At 41.4% G+C, this 13,702-nt stretch overlaps 1 protein-coding gene across 3 annotated transcripts in view; it reads left to right on the top strand.

Moving 5' to 3' along the window:
- si:ch211-169p10.1 (coiled-coil domain-containing protein 120) overlaps positions 1-13,049 on the top strand; it is a 99,588-nt gene extending 86,539 nt beyond the window's left edge. For all 3 annotated transcript variants that reach the window (XM_037535762.1, XM_017719447.2, XM_037535763.1), the window contains 5 exons: positions 1,564-1,620; positions 1,787-1,928; positions 5,017-5,118; positions 7,260-8,378; positions 9,259-13,049. In XM_037535762.1, the coding sequence (XP_037391659.1) occupies positions 1,564-1,620; positions 1,787-1,928; positions 5,017-5,118; positions 7,260-8,378; positions 9,259-9,364 (1,526 nt within the window). In that variant the 3' untranslated portion in view covers positions 9,365-13,049. The remainder of the gene's footprint in view (positions 1-1,563; positions 1,621-1,786; positions 1,929-5,016; positions 5,119-7,259; positions 8,379-9,258) is intronic.
- Positions 13,050-13,702: the final 653 nt, after the last annotated feature.

The following is a 13,702-nucleotide window of genomic DNA, read 5'->3' as shown; positions in this document are numbered from 1 at the left end:
ACATTGTGCATCTATTGTTTTCTGTGACCTTTCCCAAGCACATAAACAGCTCATGGGAGATGCCCTAAAGCGTACACACTCACACACACACACGCCCATACACTCCCTACGTCTGCATACGACTGACCCCAGAACAGCTGTCAGACTGCAGTGAGACGGCTCGCTGCGTTCAGGCTTGGCTCCAGACTGGCTTAGCTTTGATCCGCGCTCTCTCTCAGTGAACAGTCTGAGTTAAGCTTACAGAGATTAGACTCAGCCTTACAGTGGCTGAGAAAAAACCACAGTGAGAGAGAGGTCAGAGCACAGTTTAACACGGGTCAGACCACTTTAGGTAGGGAAGCCGGCCTGGATCGTGGGAACTTATGGAAGCGTGTGTGTGGTGTAAAATTAATTTTGGGAGGAATGGGTCCCTCACACACCCTGGAAAAGGTCTGCCTCAGGAAGGCAAGTATGTACAGTAGAGGAAGTGTTGAGTAATTGGACTGTTTCCTTCCATTATTTCTGACATGACACACACACACACACACATCAATGCTCGTCAGGATATGGGGTCATACATATGTTCCATATCTATTATGTATATTTGTAGGTACCTATATACTGTATAATAGTAGTATGCCCCATATAAATGATATACACTACAGACCTTTATCTGATTTTTGAGTCAAAGTGACCATTAAATACAAGTTCTTATTATCTTTTACTCGGTGAGCTTCTTCTTGACACCTACACAACCTTTCAGACCCACATCGCTGAGTGGTCTTCTCACAGTGGAAGGATGGACAGAAACACCTGTGGATGTTTTCAGATCTGAAGCAGCTTGATTTGCTCCTCTCTCTCTCTAAGAGATGAAAACTTGAAGTGCTTTTTATCTGATGGGGCATTTTTGGTGTCTACCAGGTTTTGCATGGTTGTTTTCTCCATATCTCGTGATTGTTTTTTTCAACTCCAGTTTTGGAAACTCCTGTTTTTTCCCTGTTTTCTTGTTCCTTTGATGTTTCTCTTATGCAAGTGGATTGTCTTAAAGATTCCTGTGGAAACAGCTTTTGCTGGGAGGACACCCCTCTGTAACTGAACAGTTGAAGTGGCTTAAACGCTGAAAAATTGAATCCTTAGGGTTTGATGCTTTTCCGTGTTCTTTTAATAGATGTTTTCTGCTTTATTTCCTGATGCTGGAAAATAAATGACTTAATGGCCATTTTAAATGGAAATTGAATAAATCAAAGGACTGTCTCTGACCTTTGCCTAGTCTTGTATATAAGTGCATGTAATAATAATGTCCCATATGTTTTATATATAAGTAACTACATGTAATAAGAATGTTCTCAACAAGACCATAAATGTAACCCTAATATCAACGTCACATACCAAACAGGAATCTGAAAAATACACAAAAAGCTATACACAGTAGGCATACGGACACACAGAGGAGCGTGAAGGCGCCATTTCCTTAATTTCCTCTGTATAGCTTTAGCTGTGTGGAATGGCTAAATAACAGAGTAGCTTTGTTTTAGATGTCTGTTGGTGTGATTATGTAATGCGTTGTTGTTTGTGTGTTAACAGACAATACAGTGAAGTCAGAGAGCAGCTCCACATCAGACTCCACCAGTCAGGAGAATGGTGAGTTGTGGTGGGAGTTAATTGTGGTACATTTGAATGTGAATAGAAAGCTTTTGTGATGAAGATTGTTTGTAATTAATACTCATGACACTGTAAATCTCTTTCTCCCTCCCTCCCTCTCTCCCTCCCTCTCTCTCTTGCATGCGTTTTTCCCATGTCTCTTTAGAGGACACTTCTGATGGCTTGTCCCCCTCTCGTCCCCGGCTGGTCCCGGGGAGCCCGGACAGCAGGTTCTGTCGTAAACTGTCCCCTGTGGAGATCTATTATGAAATGAGAGCACGACGCAACTCTGTGGCCAGTTCAGCCAGGTATCTAGCGCACATACTCATACACTCAAAAACCGACCAAGGGGGTCCTTACAGGCTTATGAACTGCAACGATGTTGACGTTATTCACAATAGCATTTTATATTGAGCAACAAAATGTATATCGTCTAATCTACTGTCCAATGAAAAACGAGTATCTCCAAAATAGTAACTTTGCAGGAGAGGGCAAAAACCCTCTTTACTTTCAATGTAAGTTGATAGAAAAAGTTTTTTATTCTAAGCAATTTTGGACCATTTCTATTGGTCCAAGCATCATGAAATTCTCACATAATGTAAAGGACAGGTGCTGAGCTCAAATGATGCAGAAAAGTAAAAATCGCAAAAAATTGGAGATACATGTTTTTCCAATTGCTTTACATTCAACTGTAAAGTTGCACTGATTATCCGAGCCCCTGTTAAATGTCAGAAGGAAGTACGGATGTCATTTTATTCAACCCCTAAAACGGTCGGCTTGGCAGATATAGATAAATCTAGTGTTGGACTGAATTGCAGGGTTAATGTCAAATCACCACTGGGAATTCTTTTTTTAGTCTGGAGTTCAGCTTAATCTGGATCTAAAGGCCAACACACACCACACTGGCACTGGCATTTGGTGGTGATGCGCATTTGCCAATACTGCTACACCACGCCGGGCATGTCCACAAACATTGGTCAGTAAAATGGATCAGCACATGGAATTGGAGCTTTCTGTGTGCTACTATGTTTCCTATCACCTAAAAGAAGCTCTGTGCTGCCTTTATTGTTGGATAAACTGTGAGAGTTTCTAAGCGAGTGTGTGCACACGTTCACTGTGGAATTCAGAAATGCTTATTGTTAAGTTTATTATTTATTGATCATGTTTCTTACACATAAAATGTAACAGCAGCACTAAAACAATAATATCATTAAAGTGTAAAAGTATATTAAAAGACAGTAACGACCACTTTTTGCCCTGGTATTAAACTTAAGCTGGCTATAAAGGCCACTGCACAGAAAGTAAATGATGTTGAAAAATTGTTGTTTATAAACGATGTTGAAAATTTTATTCAGCTAAATTTATACGAGTAGCGTGTAAAAATGAACTTGAGCTGGTCATTTATTGGTGTTCTCACTGCGGTGCTTCTATGTAGTATTGCTATGCTTTGTACTGTGTCTGCTACTGGTGCATCTGGTGTGTGGTGGGCTTAAGGCTGTGTATGTGGGCCCAACTTAAATGCTGCACTCTCATAAATGTAAAGTGTTTACTGAATAATATATGTCAAAATCAATAATAGGAGACTACACTTGTTGATGAATGCAATGTGCAGTGTGTAAGATTTAGACATCTGATGGTGAGGTTGCAGAGTTCAACTCACTATATACCCCTCCATCACCCCTCCCTATCCAAGTGTATAGTAGAACCTACGGTGGCCGTCAGGTTGTCCTGTACGGGTGGGAATCTTTAGGCACCTCACAGTTCGATTTGATTATGATTTCAGAGGCTGCGATGCGATTTATAAAACAATCATCAGTGCATCTTTTTTTCTATACAGGATTTCTATTTTCTTACTGTGTGACGACTTGGCAGTATTTGTGATGATCCATAATGAATTTACTTCCAATATCTTTTATTAAAAACCAAATGGAAGTGATCTACAAGGCTCTCATTCACTGCTCTTGTTTGAGACGCTGCTGCCACCCATCTGCGCTGTTACGGTGAAATAAGATCCTGTGGCAGTCGGATGTCCACGCAGCACGTTACAGCCATCCTGCCCGTTTAATTCAGTGATTTTATAACTTCGGTTTCCATCTCGTTGTAGAGAGTCAGGGATCACTGTGTCCAGTAAAATATCTTTGAGACTGGACGCTGAACCTCGGCTCCAAAGTGTGCAATATAGTGCGAAAGCACCAACTTATTAGAAGACTGCAGGTCACGTAGCAGCGAAGTCTCGCCTGGCTAGTAGCTACAAAAAGGCAAAGAGATTTAAGACAAACATTTGAAGACGAATGGACTTATTCGCATTTATGAGCAGCGCAGTTGGTGTCCTGGTGCATTGAACACTAAAAAGTTGCGAAGACGAAGTCGCTTCAAATTTTCTGTTCTTCCTTAAATGGTGCCATATTTACATTTGGCACCTCAGTCAGAATTTAAGGTGGAATGGAAACATTCGAACAAGAAGCGATTTCAGCCCCATAAAACAGCCGAACGTTGAGAGACATTTTACAATAAGCTGCTTTGCTTCTGAGGAAGGTTCCCCGATGGAAGGGGATGAAAGAGGCTGTAGCTGAGTTAAAGCTTAAAGCACAGCAAAGTAAGTCTGTGTTTTCGTTTATATTTTTTAGCCTACACTAGAACATCAGCACACACTGAGACATACTGCACGTTAAATGCTGTGGTTCACCAGGGTGGTTTGATTTTTGTTGAAAGGACAAAATTTCTCTTCTAAACATTTGTGTTGTGACTCCTGATTGAACCTGGCTTTTTTTGCTCAGTGTGCCGGTCGCATTTCTCGCTCATCCAGCTCTGTTTTTGTTACGTGCTGCCAGAGACTGTCCGGGCGCTGCACTTACCCACTTCCAAGTTCCGCTTTTTACGTTCCGTCAACATTACGGTATGAACTCAATATTTAGAAAATCGATTTTTGACATTTATGAATCGATTCAGAATCGTTCACGTCCGCACCGCGATGCATCTAAGAATCGAACTTTTCCCGGACCTCTATTATCCTGATTCTTTGACAACAAGTAACAGATCTGGCGGTTGGCGCTTTCCTCTGAGCGCGTTCAGCTGTCCAATGACGTTGCGAGAGCAGCAGTTCAGAAAAATGAGGTGGCACTTCACTGGTTTTGGAGGAAGCCTGTGCCTGCCTTCGCCCTCTTAGCGTTGATAGTATCATGTGATTGTGGGAGTCCTAACTAGTGGGTGGAATTGGAGAAGACTAAATTGGGTAGAATCGGATTGGAGACAACTGGGTAAAAGTGTATTAATAAAAAAAAAAATTACACATTGCACCTTTAATGACTTTGATGTTGTGAGCAATATGGTTACTGTTTTATTTGTGTAGTAATGATTTAAATTTCATATAAAATGAGCTTTGCATTTGTTTTCCAGCCCAAGTCGTTCTCTCCCAAGGAGTATGTCCAACCTAGAGGGCAGAAGTGTCCCTGCCACGCCCCTGCTGACCCGCAACGGCCCCAACGGTGTGCACATCAGGTATGCCCCTCTCCTCTCAGCACTGTTTCTATTAAACACTCTTAACTGTTTCTCCTTCAAACATGTCTTCGGTTCATCAATTGTAATGTTTTTGTGAAGTTGTGTAATTAGTGAATTTCAGTGACTAAAACGTCAGAAATAATTATGCTAATGAGTTCATTTAAAAGTTTATTTAAAAAAAAAAAAGGAATAAAATTACCATTTTTACTGTACAGGCTAATAACTTTACATACATGCCTGACTACATATACATGTCCTCTGGGCTTTCTCCTGCTGTCCTCTACGCTTTGGGTAATGAGTTGGATAAAAGATAATGACTCCAGAATTGATAATAGCCTAAACGTTTGGATTAAGTTATCCCGCCCTTAATGAACATGTAATGCACTAATGGATGTGATGCTTGCGTGTTTCCTTCAGCCTTTTATTTTCATCTGAATTCAATTACGCACACAGACCAGCATCTGGATGCTTCAGTTATTTAAACACGATAGAGAGGCATAAAATAGCACTTAGCTGTGCCTGAACCATTACCTGCTCCCAATGTCCCTTATATACAGTATAATCACTGGCGTTACTCAGTGGCGGTTCTAGTTTTTTAGGTGGGGCCATAATGACGCCACAGTTGCTGTCCAGGGGCCAAAGGAATGCCTTCAAATTCAAAAAGCTTTTCACTATATCTCTAAATACATTTGTATATATTATTCAGTGCACTGTACATTCAGCAGATGTGATAGAATTTACCGTTGCTTAAAACAGTAGAACATCAGGTTTGTTGACTGTCCTATCGCCATGTAAATATCACAATGGGTTAATAATGTTGAATTGACATTAGAGGCATGCATTATGATTATATTTATTGTTGTTATGATAAATAACATCACATTTTGTCACAGTGTGTTGTTCTGAGTATATCGTGGATATCATCAGAATTCAAAGAACGCTCACTGACTGTATGTTTCATTAGAAAGAGAGCATAATTAAGCCTGTTTATGTCAGTTATGTATGTTGTCGCTGCCCACTGTCACGATTGGCTCCTCCCACTCCATGTGCTTTTTGTTTTGGTCTTCCATGTATGTTTGTTTTGGTTCAGCCCCCTTGTTTGTTGACTCCGCCCCTGATTGTTTTCACCTGTCCCTTGTTATCCCTGTTTTATAAGCCCTGTGTTTGCCCCTTGTCTTGACTGGTCTTTGTTTGATTGTGCTGTTTGTTTGATGTGTTTGATGTGTTGTTTGAACTGTTTGAACTGTTTGAACGTGTTTATTGTTTGTCATCATGTCTGTATATTGTCCTATCCATGTTGGATCTATGACCCTGGATCATTTTGACCATGACCCTGGATTTGCCCATGATAAAAGCACGTGCATCCACCCCCTCGCTCCCCGTCACACCCAATGAAAAACATCTACTTTTTTTGCAATTTTTACTTTTCTGCATCATTCGAGCTCAGCGGCCGTGCTTTACATCGTATGAAAATTTCATCATGAATGGACCAATAGAAATGCTTCAAAATTGCTTAGAATAACATCTCTTTCCATTGACTTACACAGAGAGTAAAGAAGGTTTTTGCCCCCTCCTGTGAAGTTACTATTTTGGAGATACTTGTTTTTCTTTGTACAGCGATGTTATGGAAAAAAAATGTAAAAAATGGCCGCATTTATTTTTGGTAGTATTTTAAATGTGGTGCTGCTTTTTGTCTGTTCCAGCTTATCCAACCTCAGAAAAACGAAATATTGTAATGTCATAGCATTTTTTGCCATATGGTCCGTCCCTATTTGACAAAGATCTATAACCGATTTTGGAAGATAATAGTTAGTTTAACTTTCCCTGACCTAAAGTCTTTCTGGTGGTCTGTTCAGAGACTTTACCATTATCTCCTCATTACAATGTGCCCCACAGTTGTCATGACACGTGACCAAGTTGGTCATAGTAAAATGTATCTGTATATAAAATTGGAGCTTCCTGTTTGGAACTCCATGCTGGCTGTATTGTAGGATGCTTTGCATATTATTAATATTGAATGATCGTTCTATGCATATCAAAATAAATATAACAACAGCATTGAGAAATCATAATATTAAAGAAGAAGAGTTAACTCTGACTAAACTCTCTTAATCTTTCTCACTGATTCTGATATTCACCAGGTCTGAATCCTCCAGCAGCACAGCGGGAACAAAGCAGTGGCCAGACAATCCAGAGGTGCCTCAGTTGGCGCCTGTCCCAACTCAGGAGGGGTCTTCCCCAGGGTCCTATGAGCAGAATGGCTGCACTTACAGCACCCAAACACGCCGCAGCAACAGCTCTGAGGCACTCCTGGACCGCAATACCAACACCATTATGGACGAAGGAGGTCAAAGGTCCGGCTTGCCTGTCCGAAATGGGCCATACAAAAGTTCGGAGGCATTGCCAGACGGACGTCTGAAGCAGGCGCAACGGGGCAGCCCTGAGAGACAGGTAAACGGGCACACTGAGCTGTCCCGGGTCCGCTCCGTTTCTAGCGGGCGTGCGGTTAATGGCTCCAGTGCAGGCTACAGTGAGATCCTGCTGGACTATGTGTGGGGCAAGCAGCAGAAGATGCAGCAAGCCCAACAACAGCAACTTCTTCAGCAGAGACTGCAAGCGCAGAACAGTATTAAAGCCCGGGCTTGGCCCGAAACTCCCTCAGGCGCCCCTCCGCCCTACATGAATGGCTTCCACCAGTCTCAGGCCCTCATCTTGGCCTCCGGACCCCCGGCCTACAGCCCTCTGATGCTGCGAGGTAAACCGGGTGAGCCTCGGCGAGTTAAAGTGACCCGCACCAAATCCTGTGGGCCGTTCATTCCCCTTCAGCAGCACCAGCAAGAAACCGTCCTGATTTCAGCCTATGCTGAGACGCCTACTACCAACGGGACATCTGGCATGGGGCATTACAGTCAGGCTGACCAGCCCCCAGGGCAGTTCCAACCACCTCTCAGACCACCCCAGTACAGCGCAGACCCCCCTACAGGCGCTGTTCCGGACGAATCAACCCGCAACCTGCACAAGGCTCTCGCACTAGAGGGCCTGAGGGACTGGTATCTGCGCAATGCTTTGGGCCAGACAGGGGTCAGTGCAGGGAAAGGCCAGGAGGTGGCGCCATCTCAGCGCAGACGTACTACTGCCTCGCTGCATGGGCCACATCCACACCCGCCTCTCAAACACCAGCCACAGTCGTTCCAGGGTGACACAGCCTACCCCCAACTGCCCCAGTCAGCCACCTTCCACGGACATCCAATACATGGGCGGTGAGTAAGAAGGATGGGGGGGGCAAAAACATCAGTAGAATATACTTTATAAAATTATATCCATACAAAGCAGTGGTGAACCGTGACTGTTAGAGTGAGGTCTTCAATTCAGTATATAAATGTCAAAAAAAAGTTTCACTCTGACTTTTCAGTAGAGAGGCCTGGGATAGAGCTGCCAGTGCTGTTCCTTTGTTTCTAACATCCGTATAATTAGGCTGCTCCTCATATTCACGGTCAGTGACATATCTTAGCTTAGAGTGACCTATTTTCTCACGTAATTGGTCCCAGGCATTGGAAATCGAAACGTGATTGGCTGATCCCACTGTCCCTTCATCATTACGCTAATCCCACTGTCACTTCGTAATTAGTTAATCTAAGGCACCAAAACTTTGCTTCAGCTCTTCGTGACTAGCTAATTTTCTGCTGGCCTTTTCAAGAATTTAACCCCTTTCGTTCCAAAACTATAGTATTACTGTAATATTTTAGTATGTAATAGTTTAAGTACATGTATAATTGAATAAAAATAAACTAAATTATACACATGTATTTTGAGACTTATTTGGATATGGAAGGTGATTGTACTACATAAAAGTCCTGTTATTTTGAAAGTTAAATCTTTGACCCTCAGTATCTCAAAACCGCACTGAACACAGATATAGAGCCTAGCTGTATGGCAATCACAAACATTTACAAGTATCCTGATAATATTGTATAATGGGGCATCTATATACTCCTAGTACTTTCAGTGCTCTAATACACCTGATCCAAATAATCAGCTAATCAATAAATAGTCAGTTCTGGGTGTGTTTGAACAGGGAAAGTGTTTTTCCTTCATGTAATAAAGGGTCATTTTCACATCTTTCATGTTTTTTCCCTGTAGGTCAGTGGATCTCTCTCCATATCAAGACACCTTCCCATCCAAAATGCAGGATTTGACTCTGAAAGAAACAAATAATGACAGACCCAGTCCAGGCACGCTGGTCTAACACATGGGCAAAGACTGCATAACCACCAGCTGTGTGGACTGGCCTAATGACAAGAGCTTGTTTTGCCTAAGTTTGCATAGACTACACAGTCCTAATCAGTCCCAGCAGCTCTGATAAAAACACATGGCCCTCCCTTTACAAATCACAGTTTCAGGGGAGAATGAACTGAAATGGACACGGTTTTCTTCATTACCCCATATCGTCCGAGTTAGTTTTCCTTTTCAACGCCAAATTTTGTTAGATGCACGTGATGGAGAAGGCATAAACCTGATGACCTTAACAAGGTAGCACATTTCCTTTTTAAACCATGTACTGTACATTTGACGATTTCTTTACGTTTGTACTAACGTCACTTTGGTTTGACTCTAGATCTCTTGATAATGGAATCAGTATTAAGCTTCAGGGTTTTCCTATAGAGTCTCTAAATCAAGTGTCCAGCTCCAGCGTCCTTTTAATCAGTCAGGATCTTTTAGATAACTCTTTGTACAAAAGGAAAAAAAGACGTCTATGCAAATTACAATCAAGATGACTATGTTTAGAGATAATAGATACTATTTGATGAATGGTTGATGTGCTTAATATTTTGTCATACAGATTTGCATAGTAATTAAGAAATAGGTAAGAAATGATATCTCTAAAGAAAACATCCAACCAAATCTTACACGTTATATTCTTCCCTGAGCTCAGTATCATCACTATACGAAATACTTTGTGTTGTTAAATCCTGTACTTTCTCTCTTCTAAAGCAGAAAAGCCAAAAAAGAAAAGTTCTCAGTCGACTGCTGTAGCAGGAAACAGGACAGTGCAGAGTGTGCACTTTCAGCGTCCGACACAAGGTCACATTTTCAGCTGTGTGTAGGGAAAACACTGCCTGCGTTCAGTGCTGCTTTTTCACTGCCATCGCCTCCAGATGCTATAAACAGTGTCACAAAGACATGATGTGAGAAAACACACATAGGAGCTGTTCTTGGAAACATTCAAAATGAGAAAATGACATTTATTAACCCAACAAAGACTGGGGAACGAATGTCTGGGTCAGACATCACCCAAAAGTGCTATTTACAGCATAATCAGTTTGAAAGAACTTTGATCATGGTATACGGAGCCAGTGGGTATCTATTTTTAAGCAAAAGAGACAGTAGGATAATGAGATTTTACCAAGAATAGGCTGTATGTGCAGGATAGATCAGATCTGACAGGCCTTTGTTTATACAGTGATGGACTACTGAAAGTTCTTTGACTCACGTTCCGCGCTCCACGCTGTCCGAAGGCCAGAGCAGACCAACCCCAGAAATGCTTGGTTGGTGTGCCATACCTGTTTCTGACTGTTAGGAACATTCAAGAACATTCTTTCACCATTCACACTGTTCTCGAATGCTCTTCGCATGGACTGTTCTATGATGTTCTCCCACATTCACAATGTTCTGGAATGATCCCTCCCAGTCACACTGTTCTGCAGTGTTCTCCCCCATTTATGCTGTTCTAGGACGTTTCCCCCATTTATACTGTTGCAGAATGATCTCTTTCCATTCACACTGCTCTAGAATATACTCCCATCGCTTCTCTAAAATGTTGCCCGCTAATCCCGTTCTAGAATGCCTTCCCCATTTGAACTGTTCTACAATGTTCTCCCAGTGTGTATTATCTTAGAATGTTCTACTGTTGTAGAATGCTCTTTCCCCATGCACATGGCTCTAGAGTATTCTTCCATTGCTTGTCTAGAATGGGGGCATTATTCCTGTTCTGGAATGTTTTGCCCATTTACACTGTTCTAGAATATTCTCCCATTGCCTATCTAGAATGGGGGGCATCATTCCTGTTCTCAAATGTTTTCCCCATTTACACTGTTCTCAGATGTTCTCCCACATTTATGCTGTTTTCATAGTCACACTGTGCTAGAATATTTTCCCATCGCTTCTCTAGAACGCCCCCCCATTACTCCTGTTCTACAAGGTTTTCTCCATTTACACTGTTCTAGAATGTTTGCCCTCCATTCACACTGTTTTTGAATGTCTTCCCGATTTGTATTGTTCTACAAAGTTCACTCCCATTCACTGTAGTTCATTTCTCTTGTTCTTGTTCTGGACGTTTTGATGATAACTGCCCCCATTTCAGTGTTTTAGTTTATTACAGAATGTTCAGTCGGTGTGCTCTGGCCTTTAGACATGGAAAAGCTGCGTGGTACTTCTACGATATCATTTTGCCAGTGGCAGCTGCCATTGGTGCATTTAGACGACTGTTCCTTCATGACTGTAAAACCCCAGGTGTGGTTTCTGACAGTGTCCACTAGAAGGCGCTTCAGCCTTTGGAGAAGCTGCTCCATATCAAATCAAAACAGCATGGCAGATGTATGCAAACGCTGACTGCCCAGGGCGATGTGTGCGGCAGGATTTGACTGTTGCTTATTTGTGTCTCAGTGTTCAATATTCACCACTGCAAATGGCCATTTACCCAGGTCACTGGGCAGAGGATGTCATCATATAGTACTGGGTTCGCAATTAGGTTGGCCTGAAGGCTCAACTGGTGAATCAAGAGAACCCTATTATATATTAGCATTGTCCCTATTTCTCTCCACTGCTGCTTATTGAATGCTATGTGAGACTTACTGTATGGTGTAATCAAACCAGGATGCCAACTGTTAACCACCGTGCCTAGCAGCAACAGTGAAAACAACACACTTAGCTTTAGCTATACATGGAAACCACATTCAGTCTAGTGCAACACGTGTCTGTGTATTATCTCACGACCAGATTGTACTTTCTATAATGTTGAAACACCGCAAAAAATGTCAGGATTGCTGGCTAATCCAAATCAGTGAGTTGTTCTGCTTTTTTCATAGTGTTATTGCTGTTTTATAACTTTAACTGTCCTGTTCAAATGCATGCGGGTACTTGTTAGCGTTGCGTTTCTGCTAAGCTCCCATATGAGTGCCCTGTTCTTATGATCCATTCTGTAAACTGAGCCAGTAGTGAAGCAAGAGCGGTTCGCTTGTCTGGGAAATTGAATGCATTCGCTTTAACAGGTGAATGTTGATAGCTGGTCTTAGCTGGTTTCAGATGGCCTTTCATGGCCATTAGCCAGATTCTTGCTGATGAAGATCATAAAGGTGTTTGACCAGTTAGACATTGTGCTGAACTAGGATAACAAACCAGCTCGTTCAGAGCAGGTCATGCTGGGAGACCAGCTAAATCATCATACTCAAATGGTAATGTGTCCTGTGCTGGTTGACCAGCTATTGCTTAAAGGGTAAGTCCATTTTTTTCTAAATTTCGGCCTAATTCAGTTGTAAACAAAGTTATTTTGAGTGGTTTGATTTAAATTGGTTCACTGTAGAGAAAGTGACCGATCCAGTTCTTTACAGTGGTGGTGAAGGATGGTTGCAATGTCTACAACACACCTATAGCCATTTTATTTACTTTCCAAAATGACCAGTGATCTTACAAGTGTCTTATGTTGCTGGAAAAAAAATTGCTTTGGAGAATATTTTGCCTCACAATGTCCATCACGTAGTTTTCCGCAATGAATGAAAGATGTTCCAGGCCGAAACTTTATCTCAAAGTGTCAGACATCAGGCGGGGTACTAGACTGTCACTGGGGCAGTGCCCCACTTGTCACTGGGGTGGTAAGGGGTCATCTCAGTACCTTTAGTCAGGGAACGTAATTGTACCATAATCCACTGAAATGATATTTTCTAAGTTGTACTGACTCCACACGCCCCGTCTCGCCTCCAGGCTTTTATTTTATTGTTCTTTTTTAAAACATTCGGTTATGAAAAAATACAAATATGTACTTTTTACTGGGAAAAACGGATTTAAGGTTCACAATTGGACCTTAAAAGCAGGGTAGCCATAACCATGTCGTTTAATACCTTTCTGTTAGGGACCTTTTTTTCTTTTTTTTCTTTTTTTTTTAACCTGTCATGTCTGGCAATTTTTGCAATCGGAATGGTAATCCGAATGTACTGATGTACCAAACATATTTGTTTTCACAAGAAAAGCTCTATAGGTTACTAAAGCCTATTCTCGTTAAAGTTTGTATTTTATTTGTTTGGCCAGGCCTGACAGGCAATAAAAAAGAGGACAGGAAAGAAAGAGAAGAAGGGAGGGAAAAAAATAAAAAAAAAATAAATAAATAATAATAATAATAATGATAATAATAATCAATCATAATAATGATAATTAAATAAGTAAATAAATAAATAGGAAAAAAAATAATAATAGAAACAAAAAAGAAAGAAACAGAAAAAACAAATAAAATAAGTAACCAGACAAATAAATAAATAAAATAAAAAAAAAAAAGGTAGGGAAAAAAACAATTATACAGAAATACATACATATA

The sequence above is a fragment of the Pygocentrus nattereri genome, chromosome 28 (assembly GCF_015220715.1).
Source record: "Pygocentrus nattereri isolate fPygNat1 chromosome 28, fPygNat1.pri, whole genome shotgun sequence".
NCBI lineage: Eukaryota > Metazoa > Chordata > Actinopteri > Characiformes > Serrasalmidae > Pygocentrus > Pygocentrus nattereri.
This window is presented reverse-complemented; position numbering and strand designations above follow the sequence as displayed.